At 40.4% G+C, this 27450-nt stretch overlaps 1 protein-coding gene across 1 annotated transcript in view; it reads left to right on the top strand.

Moving 5' to 3' along the window:
* The window catches only part of LOC117530481 (A disintegrin and metalloproteinase with thrombospondin motifs 14), a 141287-nt gene that overhangs the window by 7890 nt on the left and 105947 nt on the right, over window positions 1–27450 (top strand). Inside the window, 1 exon segment of the mRNA XM_034193392.1 lies at window positions 22829–22985. Within this exon segment, the coding sequence (XP_034049283.1) occupies window positions 22829–22985 (157 nt within the window).

Here is a 27450-nt window from a genome sequence, read left to right as displayed (position 1 = left end):
CTCTGTGCTGTCCTCCATGGTCATTCAGCGTTGTTGCGCTCTGTAATAGAGCGTTTCCAGCTGAGTCACCAATGCATGCTAGCAGTCACGTGAATGAGAGTGAATTTTCAAGCTCGCACGTTGTGTTTGAATTGGCGAGGCTGAACATTCTTGACATAAATAACAGAATGGGAGTCAAGATAACCTTTGATCCTGGAGCTCCTGGAAACCTCAAAACAAGATGGAAAATTAAATTCTGAGGCATTTCTTTTAGTCGTTCTCCACATTTACACTTCATGTGAGAAACTGTAATGTTTGATTCAAGTCTAATTTGTTTAGCAGCAACAGTTTTTTGTCTTCCAAAGCTCACAGTGTCACCTTACTGCTCCTGACTGGGTTCGGTCGGACAAATGAGCTATTTGTGTTACAGTCAGCATAACACAAAGACACAACAGATCCCCCCAACACTTCCATTGTTTGTCGTACTGCAGCTGCATGATGTCATACTGTGTTTTCCTGTAGTAACTGTTGGTGGCGGCGCTACATACAGTAAAACTACTTCATTGTCAGGTTGTCTTTTTTTTCACAGGGCATGAATAGATTTTAGTCAAATGTCATGGTGAGGTCAACCTAAAATAACTTTGGAATGTCTCCAGATCAAGGGGTGCAGCTCGCCTTTGATCCTGATTCCTTTCAACCAGGTCTTGCCTTTGATATTTGATCTCTGACCCTGATTACATTAATCCTGTATTCAGGATGGCCGATTAATTCAGCAGTCAGGATCAAAGACCAAGGTTTGTCCTTTGAATGTGAATTCTTTGATCCTGATTAGAAGAGCAGAAAGACAGAGAAACTACAACAAAAACTCCACGGGAAAGTTCAGAGATCAACAGATCAGTGATGAGTGATCAGGATCAAAGGACAGGACGTCGTACGGGCCCATAGGACGTCCGAAGCTCCACTTCAGGGACGTATGTAAGAGAGATATGAACACAGTCGGTCTGGCGTCCGATAACTGGGAGGTGCTGGCCACAGACTGTGACAGATGGAGGTCCTCTTGTAAGAAAGTAAGTAAGAAATGAAGCCTCTGAGTAAAGAGAGAGGAGGAAGGCTGCTGGATTTGCTCCGTCAGCTTCTGATTTCTTGTGTACTTGTTGCGGTCGTTACTGCCATTCAGGAATCGGGCTTTTCAGCCACATGAAGAGATGTCGAAACCCGCGCGAATGTCTTGGTCTTTTGACCGAAGATGGCCTAGATAGATAGAGAGATAGATAGATTTATATTTGCAAATTGTTTTTGTTTTTTTTTACTTTCACTTTTGATGTTCTGTGTGCTTCTTACCCTGTGTGCTGCTATACAATTTCCCTGAGGGAGTCTCCCAAGGGATTAATAAAGTTGTATCTAATCTAATCTAGAAGGCACATGGGTGACCTGAGCCTAGATTTGCTCTGTTTTCTAGTATGAGTTGAAAATTCAAGTAGGTCAGTGTTTACTGTCGGCCTTTGAGCATTTATGTATGTCAGTATTGCTTGTTTTCTGTGTGTGTGTGTGTGTGTTTGTGTGTGTGTGTGTGAGAGAGAGAGAGAGAGAGAGATAGAAAGAGAGGGCGAGGCTATCTATTTAAAATCACGATAACTAATAACTAATGGTTTATTGCATGATTAAGCTTCCATGTCTGGAGGGCTTGTAGTTATTAAAATAAATTGAACAGTGAATGGTTGGATGATAATGATGCGGTAATTTGTCAGGCAATAATTTGCTTTGAACTGACAGCTATTATTTTAGCTGTTCAAGGGTCTGTTGATGCTCTGGTCTTTGGAGGGTCCAATATCAGAAGAAAAGAACTGAGTGGGTACTTTAAATGCTTAAGTGCTTAAATGGTTTAGCCTGTACTTGGGTTTAGTTAATTGCATACTTTTCAAAATATCTAATCCAACAGTAAATATGCCAGTACGTTGGGTAAAGTGTACACTATGTTGATTTTGGACACTTGTATTGTAACTCTTAAGACTTACTCTGAGCAGATTTTACTGTACAGTCTGTACAACTTACTGGTTCTGTTGTGTTTAAATGGCCAGTCTTTAAACGTGATGAATAAATATCAACATTCAAAACCAGGTTTCATTAACTTTACACAGAGTCTAGTGGTGGTATGGTTACAGTAGTGTTCAGAATAATAGTAGTGCTATGTGACTAAAAAGATTAATCCAGGTTTTGAGTATATTTCTTATTGTTACATGGGAAACAAGGTACCAGTAGATTCAGTAGATTCTCACAAATCCAACAAGACCAAGCATTCATGATATGCACACTCTTAAGGCTATGAAATTGGGCTATTAGTAAAAAAAAAAAGTAGAAAAGGGGGTGTTCACAATAATAGTAGTGTGGCATTCAGTCAGTGAGTTCGTCAATTTTGTGGAACAAACAGGTGTGAATCAGGTGTCCCCTATTTAAGGATGAAGCCAGCACCTGTTGAACATGCTTTTCTCTTTGAAAGCCTGAGGAAAATGGGACGTTCAAGACATTGCTCAGAAGAACAGTGTAGTTTGATTAAAAAGTTGATTGGAGAGGGGGAAACTTATACACAGGTGCAAAAAATTATAGGCTGTTCATCTACAATGATCTCCAATGCTTTAAAATGGACCAAAAAAAAAAACAGAGACGCATGGAAGAAAACGGAAAACAACCATCAAAATGGATTGAAGAATAACCAGAATGGCAAAGGCTCACCCATTGATCAGCTCCAGGATGATCAAAGACAGTCTGGGGTTACCTGTAAGTGCTGTGACAATTACATAGAAGACGCTTGTGTGAAGCTAATTTATTTGCAAGAATCCCCTGCAAAGTCCCTCTCTTAAATAAAAGACATGTGCAGAAGAGGTTACAATTTGCCAAAGAACACATCAACTGGCCTAAAGAGAAATGGAGGAATATTTTTTGTGGACTGATGAGAGTAAAATTGTTCTTTTTGGGTCCAAGGGCCACAGAAAGTTTGTGAGACGACCCCCAAACTCTGAATTCAAGCCACAGTTCACAGTGAAGACAAAGAAGCATGGTGGCGCAAGCATCATGATATGGGCATGTTTCTCCTACTATGGTGTTGGGCCTATATATCGCATACCAGGTATCATGGATCAGTTTGGATATGTCAGAATACTTGAAGAGGTCATGTTGCCTTATGCTGAAGAGGACATGCCCTTGAAATGGGTGTTTCAACAAGACAATGACCCCAAGCACACTAGTAAACAAGTAAAATCTTGGTTCCAAAAAAAACAAAATTAATGCCTCGCAGATGTGAAGAAATCATGAAAAACTGTGGTTATACAACTAAATACTAGTTTAGTGATTCACAGGATTGCTAAAATGCAGTTTGAACATAATAGTTTTGAGTTTGTAGCGTCAACAGCAGATGCTACTATTATTGTGAACACCCCCTTTTCTACTTTTTTTTACTAATAGCCCAATTTCATAGCCTTAACAGTGTGCATATCATGAATACTTGGTCTTGTTGGATTTGTGAGAATCTACTGAATCTACTGGTACCTTGTTTCCCATGTAACAATAAGAAATATACTCAAAACCTGGATTAATCTTTTTAGTCACATAGCACTACTGTTATTCTGAACACTACTGTACATGTGTTGAGAGAGAGAGAAAGAAGAAGCGCCTGCTTCTGCTATGTTCATACATAATCATTCTTGCAGGGTTTTGTGAATGTGAGTTTTAGAATGTATCCGCTGTCAAACAAACGCAAAGTCAAATCAAGTCTGGGAGTGTTTGCTGGTGTTATGCTTTACCACATCCACAACCCCACGGAGCCACTTCGGGTCCCGGATGGCAACCACCTAGGCAGAAAACTGGTCTAGCTAGGTGGTTGCCCAGAAAATATTTTATATGGCTAAAATTTTTTGCAAAGTTGTGCTTTCCTGAACAGTGACCATGTCAAGTCACATCTGGGAGCATATGCTGGTGTTGCACTTCCCTGCATCCATGATACCACAGAGCTGCCTTGAGTTCTGGATGGCAATAACCAAGGCAGACACCAGTCCATCCTTCACCTGCCGACATGAAATATATATTTGAAAAGTGTTTTTCATTACATGGCCTTTTACTGTGGTGAGTTACAAGATGAGAGCATGCTCGGTTTTCAAGTTATCGTGTTAACAATCTGAAGAGACTCATACTATCTGTGTATCCATCTGTTCACTTACTGCAGTGTGTCCAAAGTGCAAGGACGCCTAGTTAATTCGGTACTGCTGTCTGTGGTGCAAAAGAAATTTAAACATTTTCTTTGTTTTACATGGTGAGCAGCTTTCCTAACCAGCGGAGGTGAATCTGATCCATATTGAATCTGACGATCTTTGACAATCAAATCTTCACTCGAATACCAATGAACCGTGAGGTGCCAGCTGTGTGCAGTGTGGCAGGATGTGAATGCACTCTGCAGGCTCCACTGTGCAGGTTATAAATGTAGAACGCACCTTTTTCCGAATCCAAATAGTGGAAAACCGTTTTTGGCAAGCGGATGTGCAGCGTGCTGCTGACTTACAGGTGTTTTCACTGATAAATAGGCTCAAACACTTTATAAGCTACACCTTGGAAACCACATTGGTCAAATAAAGATGATTTAAGAAAAACAGGCCTTTCTGACGTCCTCGCATCAAGCAATCCAGTCCAGTCGAAGATTCAAGCTTCTCTACTAAGGCCTTTCTGAAGTGTTCCTGATTTCATGCTGTAAGATCCTTTACACCAAGGGTGCCCAAGTTCAGTCCTCGAGATCTACCTTCCTGACACTCTTAGTTGTCTCCCTGCTCCAACACACCTGAATCAAATGAGAGACACGATAGCAGGCTTTTAATGAGCCTTTCATTGAATTCAGGTGTGTTGGAGCAGGGAGACAACTAAGGAAAGTAGATCTTGAGGACCGAACTTGGGCACCCCTGCTTTACACAACGATGTTGGTTTTTAATGCAGTGCCGCCTGAGGGATTGAAGGTCACGTGCATTCAATGTTGGCTTACGTGTAGAAAGTTCTACAGATTCTCTGAATCTTCTGATTATATTATGGACTGTAGATGATGGAATCCCTAAATTCCTTGCAATTGAACGTTGAGAAACATTGTTCTTAAAGTGTTGGACTATTTTTTCATGCAGTTGTTCACAAAGTGGTGATCCTCGCCCCATCTTTGATTGTGAAGGGCTGAGACTTTTGGGGATGCTCCTTTTATACCTAATCATGACACTCACAATTAGTGTCCTCAACCCTCAAATGCTTATTGAGTGTTGTGAGAAGGAAAGGTGATATAACACAGTGTTCAACATACCACTGTCCCAGCTTTTTTGAAATGTGTTGCAGGCATCCATTTCAAATGTGAGCAAATATTTACACAAAAACAATAAAGTTTATCAGTTTGAACATTAAATATCTTGTTTTTGTGGTGTATTCAATTGAATATAGGTTGAAGAGGATTTGCAAATCGTGTTTTTAATTTACATTTTACACAACGTCCCAACTTCATTGGAAATGGGGTTGTATTTATGAACTAGAGGGGCACCCATGAAGGTTATACCTTCACTGACACAATAAAGGTGAAGAGCATTCAGAGTTTGGACCTCTGAAATAAAGACTATTCAGTCAAAACAGGCTTGCATTGCCCACATCAGATAATTGTGATGTCAGAATTCAAGAAGATTAAAGAAACTGATCAAAGCAAAACCTATGATGCTTTGATGCAGAACTTAAAAGGTTCCTGATTTTGATGGTGGATGGCAAAACAAGCTGAGCAGGCAGCAAAATCCATGCACGCTGCTAGTTCAACATCCAGATAGATCATCTGAAATGAGGGTACAATAGGAAAACAGATTGGATCAAAGAAGTTTGACATTTTTCAACCTGAGCTCTATTGTTAGATGTTTTGGTGTGTGTGTGTGTGTGTGTGTGTGTGTGTGTGTGTGTGTGTGTGTGTGTGTGTGTGTGTGTGTGTGTGTGTGTGTGTGTGTGTGTATGTATGTGTGTGTATGTGTGTGTGTGTGAGAAAGGATCATTGTTTCACTTGAGACAAAAAGTAATTTAATCGGATACGTAACCAGTAACCAGTGAACTAAGATGATGATGATGATGGCTTTGGGACCGAGTCTCTTCAGAGGATCCTTGGGTACCGCTGGACTGACTTTGTGTGAAATGACTGGTTCCTGTATTTTCCGGAGTGTTTTTTTTTTTACTAGTTTGGGAAACCCGGTGACTTACACTCCGGTGCAACGTATATACAGAAAAATCATCTGTTTGTTGTCGTCATCAATAATAATAATAATAATAATAAAAACAATTGAGTGATGGAGTCTGACACTCCTTTGTCTCAGTCCACTCTGTTGTAAATGTGTACCGGCCTTGACTGGGGAAGTAAATTGCGTCGAACTGGCATTTCATCCAGGGGGTCTTGTCGGCTCTTAACCGCTTGACGTTACGGAATCCGGAGATAAGCACCAGCACCATCGAGCCACATAGCCTACATAGTACTGCAGTCTCTGATTACTAAAGATCCTTTTTTGTGTTGCCATTCTCATTGTCCTTCTTGGGGCACCTCTGACAAATATGGGCAGATCGTATAGCCTTATTTTGTATTTATATGAGGCATTATTCATAACGCATGCTCATTCACCATGTTTACCGACATAATTTATGTCATCATCTTGATGTACGAGTGTGTGGTGAATCTGGTGTGGCAGACTCAAATGAGCCCATCATAAAAACAAGTCAAGTCAAGTCTAGAAACATGTCTAGAGAAATGTGGTAGTGGAACAGATAATTGTAACAATCGTTAGTTTCTGGAAACAAGCACCAAAATTGGCACACATACTCCTTAGACATTACTCATTTGACAAAACCAACTGGTCACTTGAATTTTCAATAGGTAACTAGGTAGGGGACACTTGAAGAATTACACAGGAGTCAGAATTTAAAAATGATCCAATTATATTTAAAACTATACCACATTATTTGTCTGATTATAAAGATTCCAAAAAGGTATAGTTTGGATTATCTGTAACTGAATGTTATGGAATAAAAATAGCAAGAATGGTGACAAAGGTCAGTTTTAGTTTGTAGAGGCCTTAAAATTAAAGTTGCACCAATTTTTTATTTTTATAAAAAGTGGTGCAAATTATTGGTTGACCTAATAGGATTAATAAATGGAATGGTTTTGACTGTGTTGAATGTTTGGTCTCAAAAGTAAAGTCAAACAATGTCAACGTCGATTGGATTCTATGTTATGTGACATATGTTACCCCTGTAACGTGATGACTAAGCATGACACATGGTGCAAACTATTCCTTTTTAAAAGCCTATTAACTCAGCCAATAATTTGGATCACTTTTTTTTTTATCAAAATTTGAGCAACTTTAAATTTTAACCCCTGTAAAAACTTAAATTGACCATTGTCACCATTCTTGTTGTTTTTACCCTATAACTCCATAGAATTCAGTCATAGACAGTCCAAACTATACCTTTTGGGAATCTTTATGATCAGAGAAATAATGTGGTATAGGTTTCAATATGATAGGAGATTTTTAAAAAATTTGACCCCTGTGTAATTCTTCAGTTGACCCCTACCTGGCCACCTCTTGAAAATTCAAGTGGCTTGTTGTTGTTGTTTTTTTTTCTCGAAAGAGTAATGTCTAAGGAGTATTTATGCCAAATTTGGTTCTTGTTTCAGCATTTGAAAGATTCTTCTGTAAATATTCTGTTTTCTGCTGCACTATGAGTAGAATCTCTGAGATACCTTCAATTTACATCTTAGGTACCACCGGCACTGATTGCTCAAAAGTTATTTCAAATGGTGTGTGAGAAAAAAATCCATTATGAGATTCAGCAATTTGCCTGCTCTTGAACCCTGCATGAAACATATAATATATATATATATATATATATATATATATATATAGCCACCCAAGAATATACTCTTCAGAGTTGAATTTCCACAAAATGACTCCTCATCCTCTGGAGTTCTGGCAGCAGTGCCATGCCCACAGAGATGATTCCCAAACACAGAGGTATGACATCACCACCAGTAACAGATTACATTAACTTGAACCCATCTCATGTGGCAAGAGGTGTAGGATTTACGGCTTTCCAAGCATTCGAGAACAGTAAAGCTACAAATTAGTGTGGCGGCGTTATCTTCTGGATCTTCAGTGCCCTGCAGAACTGTTCAAATTGCAAGGTCAGTTCAGTTGGTTTTGCAAGACACAGAAGATAGTTGGGTTTAATATCAAAAGATGAACACAGTTTAGAATGTCAGCTTTTACTTCCTGGTATTTACATCCTTTTACGGCTTACACGGACAAGCTTGTATGTTTTTGATCATGGGGAGATTCTCTCAATTTGGTAGAAGTTATTTTTTTTGTCTAATTAGGCTATTAAACTTTATTCCAGAACTGTTGTGGCTCACCTCGGTGCTTTTTGCAAATTCCAATCTGGCTTTCCTCCTCCTTACCACTGATGAGTGGTTTACATCTTGTGGTCTCTTGAAGTCTACTTTGAACAGGGGATTATGATGGCTTCCCCCCCCACCCTCTGAGGTTGTTGGTGAGCTCACTGACTTGTTTTGTGGTATTTTCTCCCCCTCACCACTCTCAAACTAGAGCCAGATTAGCTACAAATGTGGGCAACAACCAGTTGGCATTTGTCACTTGATGGTGGTTCCTGGGGCGTGGCCAGCTCATGGTTACTTAGCCTTACTGTGAACAATGTTTAAATTAATTATAAAGGATGTGGAAACCTGACGCTATGAACTTTTACTTCATGCTTGACTGCATAACGAAACCAAAGTTTGATTGATTTGATGTTCCTGTATTGCTAGTTAGCATGCTACGTGCTAGCATTTTTCCCATAATGCCTTTTGGCACATGTGACTGTTAATGCTCAAACTTTCAGAATTAGCGCATTAATTTAAAAGATATGTGCAGTATTTTCAATTTGTAAAAAATAACTTACATTAATGTCGATAAACTGTCTGGAATTAGCTGTTTATAAGTGAAACCATGAGTGAAAAGTGCTTTGCGTTTCATGTCTCCTGCCCACTGTCTGTGTTGTAGTATGTGGAAAGTAAATGACAGTTTTGGTGGGGGGGAGCGCAGCAGGCAGTGTGCATAAAGGCAGAAGCTCTGGCTCCTTGTTCGTTTGGGGTTTGTGATCGCCATTGATTTTACTCATAAGCCTCGGTGTTGCTTAAACTCAAAACTTATCAGTAGCCAACAGTGTACCGAGTCAGTACTAAAGGTTAGCAGTAACTTCTGCTAAATTTTTTAGCAGTTTATTGGTTGTGTTAAGCTGCGTTCACACTGGGCGCGACGTGAGCGACTGCAGCCACAGGTTGCCATGTAATCCCTATGTAAGGACGCGTTTTGGCACCAAACCGCGCAGCGCGACGCGATGGAGGCGAGTGAAGCGATTTTGAGCATTTTGCACGTTTGTGGCGCGATATTGCGTCGCCTCACGTCGCGTTGCCCTCCTCCCCAAGTTCAAAAATCTGAACTTTTTCGTCTCGTCGCGCCGCGATGACCAATCAGGGACTGAATATGTAGTGACGTGGAGATGTCTGGAGTTTGACTGAAGATGTGAACATGTCCTGTCTCTGGTAGCAGCCTGTGAGCAGGACTTATGTCTCTTTTGTCCTTTATTTCACAATCATGACAGAGTTGTTGGAGCGAGCAGCAGCACCACAGCAGCGGGGAACGGAGTTTCTTTTTCTTTTACGTGCACGCGCATGCGCGCGAATCGTCCTGGAGATTATTTTACTTATTAACTACACTGTATAAAGCAAATGGTGACTGGTTTCTAAACACAATTATGACAGAGTTTTTGGAGCGAGCAGCAGCCCTACTTGCAGCAGCGGGAGCGGAGCTTTTTCCTCTTCTTTTTCTTGTTTACGTGCGCGCGCGAGCGAATCGTCTGTAGAGAATATTTTATTAATTAACTACACAGATGTGACTGGTTTCTAAACACAATTATGACAGAGTTTTCTGGGGGAAGAGCCAGCTGCTGCAGCAAGCAGCGGAGTTTTTTTTTTTTTTTTAATTGTTTACATGTGCGCGCGCGAACGGGACAGTTGATCCTCAAACTGGGTCCTGCAGAGGTGGAAGGACCGCTGAAAGCGGCCGTCACCCAGACACAGCTCCTGGAGCAAATAATGATACTCTCTGTATTGGGACCTTTCACAACAACTCGCTCCGTGTGATCAAGGTCCGTCATGTTAGCTTGACTGACAACCGGAGCCGGCGAGCGGAATGGAAGCTCCTCCTATTTGATGACGCACCGGGGTGAATTTTCGCAGCGAAAGTCCACTCAAGCAGAGCGACACACTGGGCGAAGGAGGCGCGTCTGTCACCTGGCGACCCATGCAAATTTGTAGCGTCTGATCGCGCCCGGTGTGAACGCGGCATTATAAAAGTCAACTTTTCAGTTAGCGGATTAGTGGTTATCAAAGCTAACCATTTGGTTAGCTGTGCCCACCACTGACTGTAGGTTTCGCCACATTGATTGTGGAACGCAGTGGGAGCAAATCATTATTGGCACATTTCCCAGCTGTGTTTTGAGCATCAGCCTTTGCTTGTTGTGGGACATGTACAATGCATCCGGAAACGCTTCACTTTTTCCACATTTTGTTATGTTACAGCCTTATTCCAACATGGAATAAATACATTTTTCCCTCAAAATTCTACTCACAACACCCCATAATGACAACATGATTTTATTTATTTATTTATTTATTTTTATTTTTTTGCAAATTTATTAAAAATAAATAGCATTGTGCTGCCACCACCATGTTTCACTGTTGGAATGGTGCCTGGTTTTCTCCAAACATGACACCTGGCATTCACACCAAAGAGTTCAATCTTTGTCTCATCAGACCAGAGAATTTTGCTTCTCATGGTCTGAGAGTCCTTAAGGTGCCTTTTGCCAAACTCCAGGCGGGCTGCCATGTGCCTTTTACTAAGGAGTGGCTTTTGTTTGGCCACTCTACCATACAGCCCTGACTGGAGGATTGCTGGAAAGATGGTTGTCCTTCTGGAAGGTTCTCCTCTCTCCACAGAGGAATGCTGGAGCTCTGACATAGTGACCATTGGGTTCTTGGTCACCTCCCTGACTAAGGGCCTTTTCTCCCTGACCAACTCTAGGAAGAGTCCTGGTGGATCTGAACTTTTACCATTTATGGATGATGGTGGCCACTGTGCTCACTGGGACCTTCAAAGCAGCAGAAATGTTTCTGTACCCTTCCACAGATTTGTGCCTCGAGACAGTCCAGTCTCGGAGGTCTGCACACAATTCTTTTGGCTTCCTGCTTGGTCTTGTGCTCTGACATGCACTGTCAGCTGTGAGATCTTATATGTAGACAGATGTATGTATTTCCAGATCATGTCCAATCAACTGAATTTACCCCAGGTGGACTCCAATTAAGCTGTAGAAACATCTCAAGGATGACCAGAGGAAACAGGATGCACCTGAGCTTAATTTTGAACTTCATGGCAAAGACTGTGAATACTTATGTACATGTGATTTTTTTGTTTGTTTTTGTTTTTAATTTTTAATAAATTTCCAAAATCTTAAACTTTTTCACATTGTCATTATGGGGTATTGTGTATAGAATTTTGGGGGGAAAATGAACTTCATTCATTTTGGAATAAGGCTGCAATATAACAAAATGTGGAAAAAGTGAAGTGTTGTGAATACTTTCCGGATGCACCGTACATTAGGAGGACATGGACATGGTAAGCAAGTACTCTGGATTGGCTTTAATGTACTTGCACTGCACCCTGTGCAAATGTATTATGTAGCAAAATGCAAGTATTGGATCGGGACTCTGTTTGCGGATGCTCATCATTAAATGACTGGGATCCGTAATGGGAACAACAACAACAAAAACGTGATCAGGATATCCTCAGATGAGGGACCAGATGCAGTAAAAAAGAAAAATTCTGTTTGGGCACCCAGAGCACTCAAAGACGTTTAGCCATGAAACACATTTGTTTACCCTGAAAATTGTACCTCTGAAGCATGCTGGCACCTTAAGTGGGCACTGTCCTCCACACGGCTGAGGATACACAAACAGGGAGTGCAAAATGACAGACAGTTTCATTTTATTATTATTGTTACATTTTCCACAGAGCAACAATTCAACATTGGAGCCTAGAAATGTAAATTCTTCCAGATGGCAGAAGCTGTGTGTTGCACTGTGGAGCGCCGAACGGCGCCTGTGATTGCAGCAGTGCTTCACATGTTGGGAATTAGTGCGGCTAACATGTGATTGAGTTACATGTGTGATGGAAACACATGTGGGAAGGACGTTATTTCTGTGTCTCTCAGTTTAAAAGCCAGCGAGCCACCTAGCAACAGCAACACGCTGGGATCAAATGCGCGCGGCCATGCTGACGCACTTTTGGAAGGGTGCAGTTTTCCATCAGTTGGAGATGGAAAATGCTTAAATAAATTGTTCTATTCATAAAGGCAGGACGAGTGTACAGGGCTGGACCCAGTCCAGTGTTCCAGTTCCCGGCTGCCACCGAGACCCACTAAATTAGGAGCTTCATTGATGGAAGTTCTGAGCCAGAAACTGCATTTAATCCTCTCAGTCCAGTTGCTGTTTTCAGGAATTACACCATCTCTATCTCAACATGCATGAGCACATGCACACCTCAAAACTCACAAACTTGGTAGATTATTACACAGTGATCATCACAACCATAAACTACTTTTACTTTTTTGCTACCACATTCAGTACTTTAACATTTCCCATAATCTCTCTGCACTTCCCAGAATGCAATGTGGCACCAGCAGAGTTTTGATGTCTCACGGCACATGTAAGCAATGGCTAGCAAGGATGGGTATGGAGCCATTTCAGCGAGGTCACGAGCGATTATGATGATGAAGATATGTTCTCTGAATTTGAGAGGGTTATCTAGAGAAGGGTTAGCACCTGTGATGGACTTCTGCCGTGCCCCGATGTTGTCTTGTTGTCCATACTTCACGAGGTTTGTTTACATTGTGCCCTAAGCTGTAACTCTGCTGAAACTGACCTCTCGCGTGAGTCACGAGATTCACAACTCCAAAACAGCGAATGTTAACATTTTAGCGCTTTTCCGGTGTAGTGGCAGTCCCTCGTTGGCGAAGAAGATTGTCTCTTGGTGGATTCCCAGACAGGATGGTGGATGCTGAGAAAATCTACATCCAGCGTCAGAAAAGAGAAGCCTGTGTCAAACAGCCCTTGACAGATCTTTAGCCTGGTCCGATGGCTGGGAAATGCCAGACAGTCAGGGTCTGAAGACCTGCTGCAGCCTTCATCAACCTTCACAGCCGTTGGGTTACAAGCCATCACTTCCTCTACCTGGTCTGCCATCGAGGACTTATTATTTCACCAGCGCCCCGTTAGCCGTCTTATGTTCAGGGTTCCTGTTGGGGCTTCCTGGTTACCATAGTGGCCATGGGGCACACAAGGTTCCCACCGTATTTCACCCCAACATGCAATCCCCCATTTGATCTGTTTACCCAGGTGTCACGACGTGGATGAGGAACTTGATCTTTACACCTTCCCAATGATGTTGACAAGAAGACATGAAATCTAGGCTGGAGTTTCCCTGTCAAAGTAAAAACAAATCTCTATAACTACACAAATAAAGATATCAAAGTCAATAACTATGTGTCCGTATGAGTACAACCAAACTAATCATCACTTTTACAGCCACTTTCAGTCAGTGGTTGGATTCATGAACATTTCCAGGTTACTGAATGTGTCTTGGACTTCGGGTGGTCTACCACTGGCAGTTTGTGATGACTTAAGTTTCATGTTGGTACCATGCGTGAAAGGTTTGCAGTTTTAATGTCTTCAGCCACCGTCTTTGTCAAATTAAAACCACCTGCTCACAGCAGCTGCGTGTGCGTGCATGCATGCGTGTTGCTAACTACTTCCTGGACTCATCCCATTCCAGCAGTGATTTTAAGTTCAGTGTAAGTACATAATGTAATTGTAAATAAGTTAAAAATACATGGATGACACAAGAAAGAGAAAACACTTATTTCCATTGTGATCCATTTAAAACTCAAATGACAGTAGAAATGAAGTAGAAATAAAATAATAATAGTGTATATGATAACAAGAACCTAATCAATTTATAAATACATTAAGACATAAAAAAATAACATGAAATAAAAGGGTTGAGTTCTTCTTCTAAAAATTGTTGAGGTCCAAGGTTCTAAAAATATTCTGGACTCACACGTCATTCCAACTCATTATACATGCTGTGCTTAATTTATTAGCACCCTTATAAAAAAATCTCAGCTACCTATTTTATAAACACTACCCAATGTAGAGCCCATGGATCCCCACGGGAAACATGCCAGCGATAATAATAATAATTATTATTGTCAATATTTGGATCAGGCAGAGGAGGTGATGGCTGTGAGGTGGATGAAGGCCTGCAGCAGATCCTCAGACCCTGATCATTTGGAATTTCCCAGACATCAGACCAGGCTAAGGATGAATGAAAACTGAATGAATGAATGAATGAAAACTGTTTATTTTGAACATTTGATACAACAACAATTACAAGATAGATCAGTGAAGACAACAACAAAAAAGTTCCTACTGTGTACCCAACATGTCCGAAAAGGGGTAGGGTGAAGCATCAGCTTATTTATCCCTACCCCTTCTTCCCCACAACCAGTGATACCCTTTGCCACATATACACATAGATTCCTACACACCTAAACCGATATCAATATATATATATATATATATATATATATATATATATATATATATATATATATATATATATATATATATATATATATATATATATACACACAAACATAAATATACACCTACACATACCTACTTACATACAAAATACTATATATTTACAAGCCGAAGCACAAAACAAAAACACCCTAACCCTCATTACCCTTCCTCCTCCCTATACCTAGAAAAAAACATATTTGTGTACCGCTGTTTGAACTGGTTCATGCTTGGACATTGCTTGAGCCCCACTCCCAATCTGTTCCACATCCTCACCCCACAGACAGAAATACAGAAACCTTTTAATGTTGTTCGTGCCCACTGATGCTTTAAATTAAATTTCCCCCTCAGACTGCAATCCCCTGATCTGTTAAAAAACATATTTTAATATTTGCTGGAAGTAAATTGTTTATTGCTTTATACACAATTTGTACTGTTTGAAAATGAACCAAGTCTGTGAATTTTAAGAATTTGGATTGTAAAAATAGTGGATTTGTATGATCTCTATAGCCAGTATTATGAATAATTCTTATAGCTCTTTTCTGCATTACTGATAGTGATTGTGTTGTACCTTTATAAGTATTACCCCATACCTCTGCACAGTACTGTAAATATGGTAAAACCAGTGAGCAGTAAAGAATGCGGAGTGAGTTGTGGTCCAGAATATGTTTCGCTTTGTTTAGAACTGAAATGCTTCTTGACAGTTTACTTTGTATATGTTTTATATGAGTCTTCCAGTTTATCGTATCATCTATTATCACCCCCAGAAACTTATTTTCATGTACCCTTTCAATATCTACCCCCTGGACTTGTAACTGAACCTGTATGTCTGTATTACAATAGCCAAATAACATGTATTTTGTTTTACTTAAGTTTAATGATAATTTGTTTCTGTCAAACCATATTTTCAGTTTTCCCATTTCTATACTGATCCTCCTCAGTAACTCCTGCAAATCCCCCCCTGAACAAAAAATGCTTGTATCATCTGCAAATAATACTAATTTTAATATTTTGGAAACATTGACAATATCATTTATATAAATTAGAAACAGTTTTGGACCCAATACTGACCCCTGTGGGACGCCACAAGCATTGTCCAAGCATGATGATGTATATTCCCCCCAACTTCACAAACTGTTTTCTGTTACTTAAGTAGCTTCTCACCCAGTGCAACACCAACCCCCTAATCCCATACTGTTCACATTTATTGATTAATATGTCATGATTGATTGTATCAAAAGCCTTTTTAAGGTCTATAAATATTCCAACTGAATGTAATTTGTGGTCTATGGCGTTTGTAATCTCCTCAACTGATTCTATTAATGCAAGTGATGTTGAACTATGTGCTCTGAATCCATATTGACTATCAGTAAGTAATTTATGTTTATTTATGAATTTGTCTAATCTATTATTGAATAACTTTTCTAATAATTTGGAAAATTGTGGAAGCAAAGAAACAGGTCTATAATTTGTGAAGTGGTGTCTATCCCCAGTCTTATACAGCGGCACAACCTTAGCTATTTTCATTTGATTGGGAAATTTTCCGGTCTGAAATGATAAGTTACAGATGTATGTTAATGGTTCTACAATCCATTCAATGACCTGTTTTACCGCCACCATATCAATTTCATTTAAATCGGTAGATGTTTTATATTTACAATTATTCACAATGTCTATAATTTCTTTTCCATCCACTGCTGTGAGGAACATTGAACAGGGATTTCTTTCTATGAGATTATTATCCCAATCCTCAGGTTGGGAATCGGGAATTTTTTCTGCCAAGCTTGGTCCAATATTTACAAAAAAATTATTAAAACCGTTGACTACCTCATCCTTATTTTCCTTCTTGACATTATTATCAATGAAATACTGAGGGTAACTCTGTTTTTTATTACCATTTTTGATAATGCTATTTAATATATCCCATATTCCTTTAATATTGTTTTTGTTATTATATAATATGTTACTATAATATTCCTTCCTACATACCCGTATAATATTAGTTAATCTATTTTTGTATTTCTTATATCTATTTTCTGCCTCTTTAGTCTTTAGTTTTATGAATTCTCTATACAGTGTATTTTTCTTATTACATGCATTTCGTAACCCTTTCGTCATCCATGGTCGAGCTTGGATTTTTTGTTTTCTGTAGTCTTGTTTAATTGGACAATTTTTTTATCATATAATGATGTAAATATTTGTAAAAAAGTTTCATATGCACTATCAACATCACTTTCACTGTATACCTTTTCCCAGTTTTGCTCCTGTAAATCCTTCTTTAGTGTGTTCATGTTTTCCTCTGTCCGCACTCACCTGTATTTTATTTTTTCCTCTGGCTGATTCCACCGATGGTTTCTATTATAAACGATGAAAACTGGTAGATGATCACTAATGTCATTGATTAATAATCCACTCACAGTGTTATTCTCAATATCATTGCTGAATATATTATCAATTAAGGTAGCACTATGGGATGTAATTCTGCTTGGCCTGGTGATTTTTGGATATAAACTCATACTGTACATTATACTGATAAATTCATCTGTTATTTTATGCTTATTTGGATTGAGCAGATCAATATTTAAGTCACCACAAATGAACACAGTTTTTTGATTAGTTTTTGAGAACATTTTTCCCATACAGTCAGTGAATGTTTCAATACTAGATCCTGGTGCTCTATATATACAGCTGACTAATACATTTTTGCTTTTTTCTTCACATATTTCAATAGTTATACATTCTAATAAGTTATCAATCACAGTTGTCATATTGTCTACTATTTTATAATCCATGTTCTTATCCACATACACAGCCACTCCTCCTCCACTCTTATTCTTTCTGTTTACACAATTAAATTCATATCCATCCAGTTCAAAATCCATTCCTTTATCTTCATTGATCCATGTTTCTGATATAGCAATTATGTTAAATATTTTTTTAAATTGACTTAAATATTCTTTAATGTTGTTAAAGTTTGCATATAGACTTCTTCTGTTGAAATGGATTATTGATAATTTGTTATCCGTTTTAATGATTGGATTAAACTGTTCATCTGTATAATAGCAACAACTGTCACTGATATTTGAGAAGAAATTATTGTCCGGGTCTATATCGTGCTCCAAGTCCAGTACATTGTGGTCTGTGTATTTAAATGTTCTCAGTTCTACTTTTCCATGATCAGCAATCCTTTGAGTTATATCCTTCTTGTCTCCAGATGTAGATGATGTAGTAGATGAATAGGTTCCTCTGGTCTGTGTCATGGTGTTGTGATGTGTTTGTGTCCTCATACCTTATTGGTCGTATTTGTCCAGATCCTCGATGTTCCTGATTACCATAACCTTCGCTTGTTCTGGTGTTCCATTCAATTTGATAAATGTTTTGCAGTTGGATGTCCATGTCTGTTGAATTTTTCCCTGCTTTTTTAAGAGACGAGCTTTCCTGGTGATGTCTGCGTTTCTTTTGGTCAGATGTTCATTGATGAATACGTTTGTTCCTTTAAGTTTCCGTCCCTGTTTTAACAATGCCATTTTATGTTTTCTGTTGACAAACCTCATTATAACTGCTTGCTTGTCTCCATCCTCTCTCCTGGGCAGGGGGTGGCACGCTTCAATGTTATTACAGTCCATTTGAATACCTTTAGATTGCAGGAAGTCAGCCACCTGTTGTTCCACTGAGCTGGCCTCCTGCTCACTGGCCTCCCCTCCGCTGTCTTCTGACACCGCCCGTGCGTAGGATCGAGCTTTAATATGAATTCCTGTAATAATAACGTCGTTCATCCTTGTCTACTGTTCCAACTCCGCAACACGGTTCTCCAGGTGCACCAGACGCCGGTCTTTCTCAGCATTCTGGATCCGGAGAGCCTTCACTTCTTCCACCAGCTCCATAATGGATTTCTGCTGCATTTTAACAACAGAGATTTCCTCAGACAAAAAGTCCAGGGACTTCTTGATATCATCTCCCTCCTCCCTCATGGCTTCTTCGGACCCATGGTCAGATAACTCCGCGCTGGCGCCTCGGGCCTCGGTAAAGCCGCGCCGGTGGAACTGCACTGACGCCTCGGGCTTCAGGTGGAGCCGCGCCGGTGGAAAACAATTCTGCTGTGGATCAGCGAACTTCACACTAATAATGTGATTATTAACTGTCAGATGACAATGTAAAACCTCTTAATCATTCTAAAGTTGATTGTAAGCAGAAACAAGGCAGTTTAAGCGCAAACGGGGCGATAATCTCTTAATTGCTGCTAGCGCTCAGTCATGACGCTCCGATTGGTTCCCCTTCCCAAGGTGCTTAATTCCCCTCCAGAAAAATCTCTCCAGGACCGTGTGTTTGTCAGTGTGCAACGACATTCCCACATGAAACAAATCCACACACAGGCATTTCGAGATCGACTCTGGATGTAGATGGCCCATTTGGGAATTGATCAAAAGGAAATCTTCCTCACTGCTCACGAGTCGAAATGAAACATACACTCTTACGCATAAAACGTTGAATTTAATTGATAAAGCTAAGGTACCTTTTTCCACATAACATTGTCAATTAAATGCAAAACAATATTGTAGTTGAAATTAATTAAATCAAATGAAACATTATTACTTAAATCCCAATATTGTTTTGCACTTAATTGACAAAGTTATGTGGAAAAAGTTACCTTAACTTTATCAATTAAATTCTACATTTTATTTCTTAGAGTATGTTTAATTTCTTAGAGTGTTCAAGCTGAACAGAGAATCCAATTAATCCAGTGCGGAAAATAGGTTTAAAATTTTAAGACTTGATTTTGTGTGAGATTGGAGCCACAGGTGAGGACCAGACTGTGTCAGACCGTGTATGAATGTTTATGGTGGCTCTTTATCCCCCTTCCACATGCTGCTCTGTCTCCCTCCAGCTCCAGGTTCACGCGGTACCCACGGGGTGAAATTGGAGACCGCAGAGGAAGCACTCAGGCATACCTTAACTTGGCATTTCCTGGTGACCCCGTCAACCTTTCAGTCCTGGTGTCCCAGTGGCCACTTGTTCACCGTTGAGTTCACAGCAAGAACATATTGAGGATTTGTGGTGAATTTTATTGGAACCAAATAGCTGTCTGTAGTTTTTACAAGTCTAAATTCACATGGTGTTGTGCTCCCATACAAGCTAAGTCCACTGTTTTTGTTTTGTTTTGTTTTTTTAACTGCGGGAAACTGACAACTATTTAGTCAGTCTCACAGTTCTATGTTGTGTTCAAGTTGAAACAACGATGGTAAAAGCAGAATATACTCGGACTGGGACGATACACACATGGGTGCTGATATGATAAATATTGCTATACTTGAGAAATGCAATTCTACAAGTATTGCAGTTTGATAAAACAGTATATTGTAATTTCTTTGCTCTTTATAAGATGACACCATGGAGAAAGGTTAAGCCAGTCGGCATCTAGATGTGGTGAAGACGACTTGTTGATTGGGTACCCTGGGTGATACTGTAGGAGTATGGAGTGAGAGGGTCCCTTTTCAAGGCCATCCACTCTGTACCCACAAAGTGAGAGCTGTGTTCGGGTCCTCAGCAGTAAGTCAGACTCATTTCCGGTGGGGGTTGGCCTCCTCGAGGGCTGCACCTTGTCACCAATCTTGTTTGTGATATTCATGGACAGGATATTGAGGTGTCATCGGGGGGGGGTCTTCAGTTTGGTGGGCTCAGGGTCTCATTACTGCTTTTTGCAGATGATGTGGTCTTGTTGGCTTCATCGGCCTTTGAACTCCAACACTCATTGGGTCGGTTTGTAGCCAAGTGGGGAGCGGTTGGGATCAGTATCAGCACCTCTAAATCAGGGGCCATGTTTCTCAGCAGGAAACTGATGGATGGCTTACTCTGGGTAGGGAATGAGGTCTTGCCCCAAGTGAAGGAGTTCAAGTACCTTGGAGTCTTGTTCACGAGTGAGGTTACAATGGAGCGTGAGATTGGCCAGACAATTGGTGTAGCAGGGGTGGTGTTGCATTTGTTTTACCCTACTGTTGTGATGAAAACGGAGTTGAGCTGAAAGGCGAATTTCTCGGTCAATCTTCGCTCCTACTCTCGCCTCTGGTAGAGGAAATGCATTTCCTGAGGAGGGCGGCTGGGTCTCCCTTAGAGGTAAGGCGAGAAGCTCAGTCATTCATGAGGAGCTTGGAGTTGAGCCGCTGCTCCTTCGCATTGAGAGAAGTCAGCTGAGGTGGTTCGGGCATCTGGTAAGGATGTCTCCTGGGCGCTTCCCTAGGGAGGTCTTCCAGGCACGTCCAGCTGGGAGGAGACTCTGGGGAAGACCCAGGACTAGGTGGAGAGATTATATCTCCACACTGGTCTGGGAACGCCTCGGGATCCCCCAGTCAGAGGTGGTTAATATGTCTTGAGAAAGGGACGTTTGGGGTCCCCAGCTGGAGCTGTTGCCCCCACAATCCAATGTATATTAAGATGTATATTATTATTATTATTATTATTATTATTTATATAAGACTTTGCCAAGCATCAAAGCACTAAACAAAATAAGCTACAATCATAAGAGAATAAAGACCAAAAATAAAATTACACTAGAACATTGTGCAAAAATCCAAAAATAAAAAGGCGATTAAAAAATTTCAATTACTCAGGTTTTTCTTGTAGTGTTTCCAAGACGGTGGTGGAGGGTGGGGCTTGAATATATTGTTATCTTTAAAAGGGGAGAAAGTTTGGGACATTGAGGTAGGGTATTCGTTTTACTTACATAACTGATCCAGTTTCATAAAGTGACAGTGGACATCACTCTTACTGGGCAGAAAGTGGGTCTAGGGTTCAAATATCAACTATTGGTAGGATCCTACATATCCTCCACTGAGCTTTGGGTCATGACTGTAAGAACAAGGTCACAGATACAAATGGCGGAAATGAGATTCCTCCGTCAGGTATCTGGCCTCGCACTCAAGGACAGGGTGAGAAGCTTGAATACCCATGAGGCACTTGGGGAAGAGCTGCTGCTTCTTTGGATTGTAAGGAGCCGGCTGAGGCAGTTGGGGCATTTGGTGAGGTTACACCATGGTCATCTCCCTGGAGAGCTCTTCTAGGCACGACCAACAGGGAGGAGGCCCAGGAGAAGACACAGGACATACTGGAGGGATTATACTTCCCAGCTGGCTTGGGAAGTATAATCGAGTTCCACCAGGAAGAGTTAGAGGACTTGGCTGAGGATTAGGAAGGATGAGCTGCTTGGTGTACTTCCAGTGTTACCTGGACCTGGATCAGTAGCAGAAATGAAATAAATGCAGGGGACAAATTTAGTTGCATGAAAAATCATGATAAAGGCTCTTCTTCTTCTTACCAGAAAGTTTTAAAATTCAGAATATTGTTATATGGTCTCTTGAATTTGACAAAGACCTGAAGATGGTGTTCTCAGACCTTTTAATGTATTTCCTCCCCTTGCAGTTGCTCTTTAGTCCCACTTACGGTGGTATTCCTCCTCAAAGGCATTTGTGTTTGTGGATCACTGAAACATTTCCATACTCTTTCAGCCATGACGCACGGCTTTTAGCCACTTTTAACTCACTGACTGAAACATGTGGAATTGTTTTGGGGAGCCAGTACCATCCGAACAGAAACCTCAGTATTTCTGGAACCTTGCCTTCAAACCGCGGTATAAACAATTATCCTGCAAAACCAGTCACGCTTATTTACTCTTTCTACTTTTTTTTTTTTTATCAGGAAACACCAGTTATGTCTTAATTTACCGGTATGGTGTTTTCTGAAGATTATCAGGGAGGTCAGATGGGTAAGATGGACCCTGATTGTCCCCTTTGGGGCCTTGAGCACTGTGAACCCTTGTGTTTAAGTCTGTATATAGCTGCATAGACACATAACTACCCATCATCCTGTTCATGGTAAAATCATAGTGACACTTAATAAATTTTAGCAATGGACTTGAAGGGCCCCAAATTGTGCTTACCTGCGTCATTCCTTGTATTCAGCCCTTCAGTAAATCTTCCAGTTCATCGGGCACACTGTAATTACCAGCTCCACTGGAATTACCGTACTTTAAGGAGGAGGGTGCACTAATTTCAAGCTTTCTTTTTCCAGGCAGGTCTGATCCGGACTGATAATGGGGAGTTTTTCATCGAGCCCCTGGAGAAAGGCCAGCAGGATGTGGAAGTGAAGGGGCGTGTCCACGTGGTTTACCGCAGGTCGGCAATCAAGCGGGAAAAGGGAAAACAGGAAGAGGATCTCCACAATGAAGGTAGGAAAGGCGAGGGAGTGTGACGTCAGTGGAAATGAGAAAACACTGTCTGGGCATGTGCATGAATAAGTTATAGGTGTGTAATATTATACAAATAATGAATGTTTATGAGTTCAATGGTACGAATATTTAATTCAGTGAAAGATGAATTGTTCCATTCAACGCCTCGTTGAACAGAACATTTCGTCTTTCACATCTTTCACAAAATAGTTAAATATTCGTACCATTGAAAGAATGTAAAAATATTCATTATTGTCTTATATAACGGCTCAAATAGATCATAGACATTTGATATTATATTAATTTATAAACAACAGAAAAAGTTTAAATAGAAGTCCAAAATTGTTCCCAGTCAACTCGGAAAAAACAGTTAGATAGTTCAAAAATAATTCTGACGATGTAGTTCATGATGCCGTCCACTGACTTCTGTACTTCCAAAAAAAAAGAGACTTTATGTACTTCCTCAGTCCAGTGAAAAATCATGTCAGAAATTTGTCCAGATTTTCATCCTAATAGTTCTTCATGCCTCCAGGTGGCTTACAGCAATAGTGGATTTGTTTTTTTGTGTGTGTGTGTGTGTGTGGGCAGAGTTTACAGCGTGCAATGGTACAAAATGTATGGAACCAAATTTGCATGTTAAATGGAGCCACATTTGCACGCTAAATGCAATGCAACACAAATGGGACGAATAATCCATGTCACCTGACATACAGAGAACCAATCAAATAACAAGGATCTGCTCAGCCATTATATAATGTGGGTTATATTGAGGTTGCCATGTTTTTAGCACAAATAAAATGAATAAAAATTCTGAATACATTTTTGATGAGGCTGCCTTCACCCAAAAATTACCTCTAGGTCATAAGGGTTTTTGTTAGGCTTAGGGTTAAAAAAAAAAAAGTGACCGAAACTTGACCGTGTCACAAAAATGCGATACATTTCATGTCTGTATCACAAAAAAAAAAAAAAAAAAAGAAGCGTGAGACTGGGGTGCATTTTATTGCACATGCTCACAGCTTTTCATGTACAATTAGTAGTTAGTCAACAGTGACCTCTGGTGGCCTTGTAAAAAATAAAGTACTTCACAACAGGAAAAAATCCGAGGTCATCTTATGTTGCTCTCTCACACTTTGTCCTGTCTGTTTCTTTTTGTGGTTCAGTGTTTGCAGAGCGGGAAGAGTGATTTTGTTGCACTTGCTCACAGGTCTCTATACAATCTATAAGTATGTTATAATGTTAGTAAACAGCGACCTCTAGCAGTTGGAAAAAAAGTGCTCATTCATTTTATTTTGTGATTAAGTTTGTGACAGTGTGGCTGTTGAAAATAGCAAGTGTGCGCATTTAGGGTAAGAAAAGAAGTATTGTCTTCATACAAGACTGAAGGGAAGTCTGCAGTTGGAATGATCTTCTTCGCAATATACAACCCCAAATCAGAAAAAGTTGGGGTGATATAGAAAACTCCACATTAAACCGATTCAAGGAATCTGGAGACATTTCAAAGGCAGGAGCCAAAGCCTATGCTGAAGACATCCAATCCTTCACAAGACATTACATCAAGAACCGTCATTCATCAATAGCTGCTATAACCACCTGGACAAGGGATTACTTTGGGAAACCTTTATCAAGCACTGAAATGCAAAATTACATTCATAGATACCATTTAAAAATGTACAGTGCAAAAAAAAGCTTTATATTTACATTATTATCCAGAAACATGTTGACATCTCTGGGCTCAGAGGCACTTGGTTTGGACCATAACACAGTGGAAATGTGTATTGTGGTCAGATGAATCAGTATTCCTGATTCATCTGGTCCATGTGCTCCAGACCAAAGACAAAAATGACCATCCTGCCTGTTATTAGCAACAAGTCCAAAAGCCAGGGTCTGTTATGGTTTGGGGTTGACAGTGCCTTTGGCAAAGGTAATTTGCCAAAGGTAATTTACACAAAACTACATTCTGCACACAATACAAAGGCATGACTGCAGAAGAAGAAGGTATGGATACTGAACTTCCCTGCCTGCAGCCCTGACCTGTCCCCAACAGAAAATGTGTGGAGAATTTTGAAATGGAAAATGCAACAACAATGACCCCGTACTGTTGCACACGTTAGGACTTGTTTGCAGGAAGAACATGACAAAGTAATGCCTGAAAAGCATCATCATTTGGTATTGTCAATGCCAAAAATCTTTTAAATGTTTTGAGAAAGAATGGCAACATTACAAAATAGTAAATGTTTTAACATCTCAACTTTTTTTTTTTTTTTTAGAGATAGACTGATAATCGGCTGGTCTGATAATTGGAATGGGCCGATAATCGGAATGGGCCGATAATCCCCCTGGGTGCTCTGTAGGGATAGACTGATAATCGGCTGGTTGGATAATCGGCACAGGCCAATAATTGGCATGGGACGATAATCCCTCTGGGTGCTCTGTAGGGATAGACTGATAATCGGCTGGGCCGATTATCGGCCGAAGCCAATAATCGGCCGAGTTGATTATTGGTCTATCCCTCCTTTATTCGACTGTGTTGTCGGCATTAAATGCAGGAAAGGATGTACGTACATTGACAAATTAAATGAATTTGACCAACAAAAAAATAAAATATCAAAGTAAATATAAGAATCACTAAGCGTTTGTTTGTTTATTCATTCATTTGGTTCTTTGGATTGCCTTTTACATTCCAACCCAACTTTTTTCTGATTTGACTTTTGTAAAACTTTACATTATTACATATTTAAAATGTCAAGCAGGATTTGTGATTACTCTGCAGAATTTTAAGTCAAATTACTGCTCCATATTTGTTAAGAGGCTAAACAGCAGAGGCAGTGTTCCAGTAAGCAGCTGGGAAAGTGAAGACTGAGGCTCCGCTTGTCATCCTGGGGATAGAGGAGGGTGGGCCGAGTGTGGGTGAGGAGTTGGGTAACATCCGTCAAATGACCCAACCATGTCATAAAATCCCTTTATATTCCTTCTTTACTGCAACAGTACCTTCAGCATCTGGTGGAAGCTTCACTGTATTTGATCCATTGCCCAGAGTCTCGCTTAAAAACTGATGAACACCTTTTTTTCCCATTTTGGTCAACAACTTCCTACCTCGTGCTTCCTGAGGAGTAATTTTCATCATGTTACACATTCATTTTGTCGAGGTTGTTAACCACAGGCTCCGTTCTTATGTAAAATGAAGCAGTGGTGCAGTAGTTGGCACACTTTCCTTCTGTGGGTTCATGTCTACCAGTACCTAGGTCCTTCCTTTGTGGACTTTGCATGTTCCTCTGGTTTACTCCCATCACTGAGGATAAAACATCATGCATGTCAGATCCAACATCCAACGCAAAACTTGAGCCAAATTAAGATCCTTGCGGGATCTGCTGCTGCAACTGGAGCAGCTGAAAGGAGAAGACCAGCTGTGTGATGGGCTGGTGTCCATCGCTGCTTCTGAATCTACACAAAACTGTGTCAGTAATCAACACTTAATGCAGTTCCCTTGTAAAAACATTAATGTCCCACATTTATTGGCTGTTTTATGTAGGGGTGGTGGCCAAGTGGTTAGTGATCTGGGTTTCGGTCCAGAAGGTTCCCGGTTCAAATCCCACCCCTGCCACATTTCTCTATGCAATGTGGAGTTGCGGCACAAAGGACATCCGGCGTAAAACCTGTGCCAAAATCAACATGCAGATCCACCTTAGATCTGCTGTGGCGACCCCGAGCGAAAACGAGGGAGCAGCCGAAGGGAGAAAAAAATTGTTGGCTGTTTTATCTTACCTTCGGCTGTGTTTCAACCTTTTCTTGATCTTGCTTTGTATAGTTTCTTCTCACAGTTTCTGGACATCATAGTTCGCCTCCACACAGGTACTTTGAGTGCTTCATGGAGCGCCGCAGAATATCTTCATTCTTCCCTGTGGTTTTTGTCAGGGGTGTGTTCTGGCTTCTGTTCTGGAAACCACTGGTTTTGATGGCTCGGCTTATCAACCTTGACTTCATGGACAATGCTCAGATCTACTTGAGAAGCTGAGTCAGGATTCAGTGTCTGATACAGGTGGGATGAAGTTATTGTCATTCACACTTGGGACTTGCTGATTCATGACTTAAGAATGACTTGATGGTGACTTTGTCCCACCTCTGCTGTCTGTATGTGTATGGGTGAGTGTGTTTGAGGGTGGTCATTGTTTTTGAGGATGCACAAGCAAATTTCGTTGTGTTGATCGCTGTGCAATGACAATAAAGGTGATTCTGATTATGATTCTGAGTTTGTGATTATCTTGGATCAAGATGAAGATCCAGTCTTTCAATGACTTCTTAGAAGTGTACAGTACCTGTATGTGATAAAATGTTGAATTTGTTGAAAGTTCTTGTTAGTGTTATTGATTTATTGTGTTTTTGTAGCTCAGTTGGTTTTATCAGTTTAGATAAGTCTCATGTTGTTCTTACCATGAGTGACTTAAAGTTCATGTTGGAACGATGAGTG

This window comes from Thalassophryne amazonica, chromosome 18, assembly GCF_902500255.1.
Source record: "Thalassophryne amazonica chromosome 18, fThaAma1.1, whole genome shotgun sequence".
Lineage (NCBI taxonomy): Eukaryota > Metazoa > Chordata > Actinopteri > Batrachoidiformes > Batrachoididae > Thalassophryne > Thalassophryne amazonica.
This window is presented reverse-complemented; position numbering and strand designations above follow the sequence as displayed.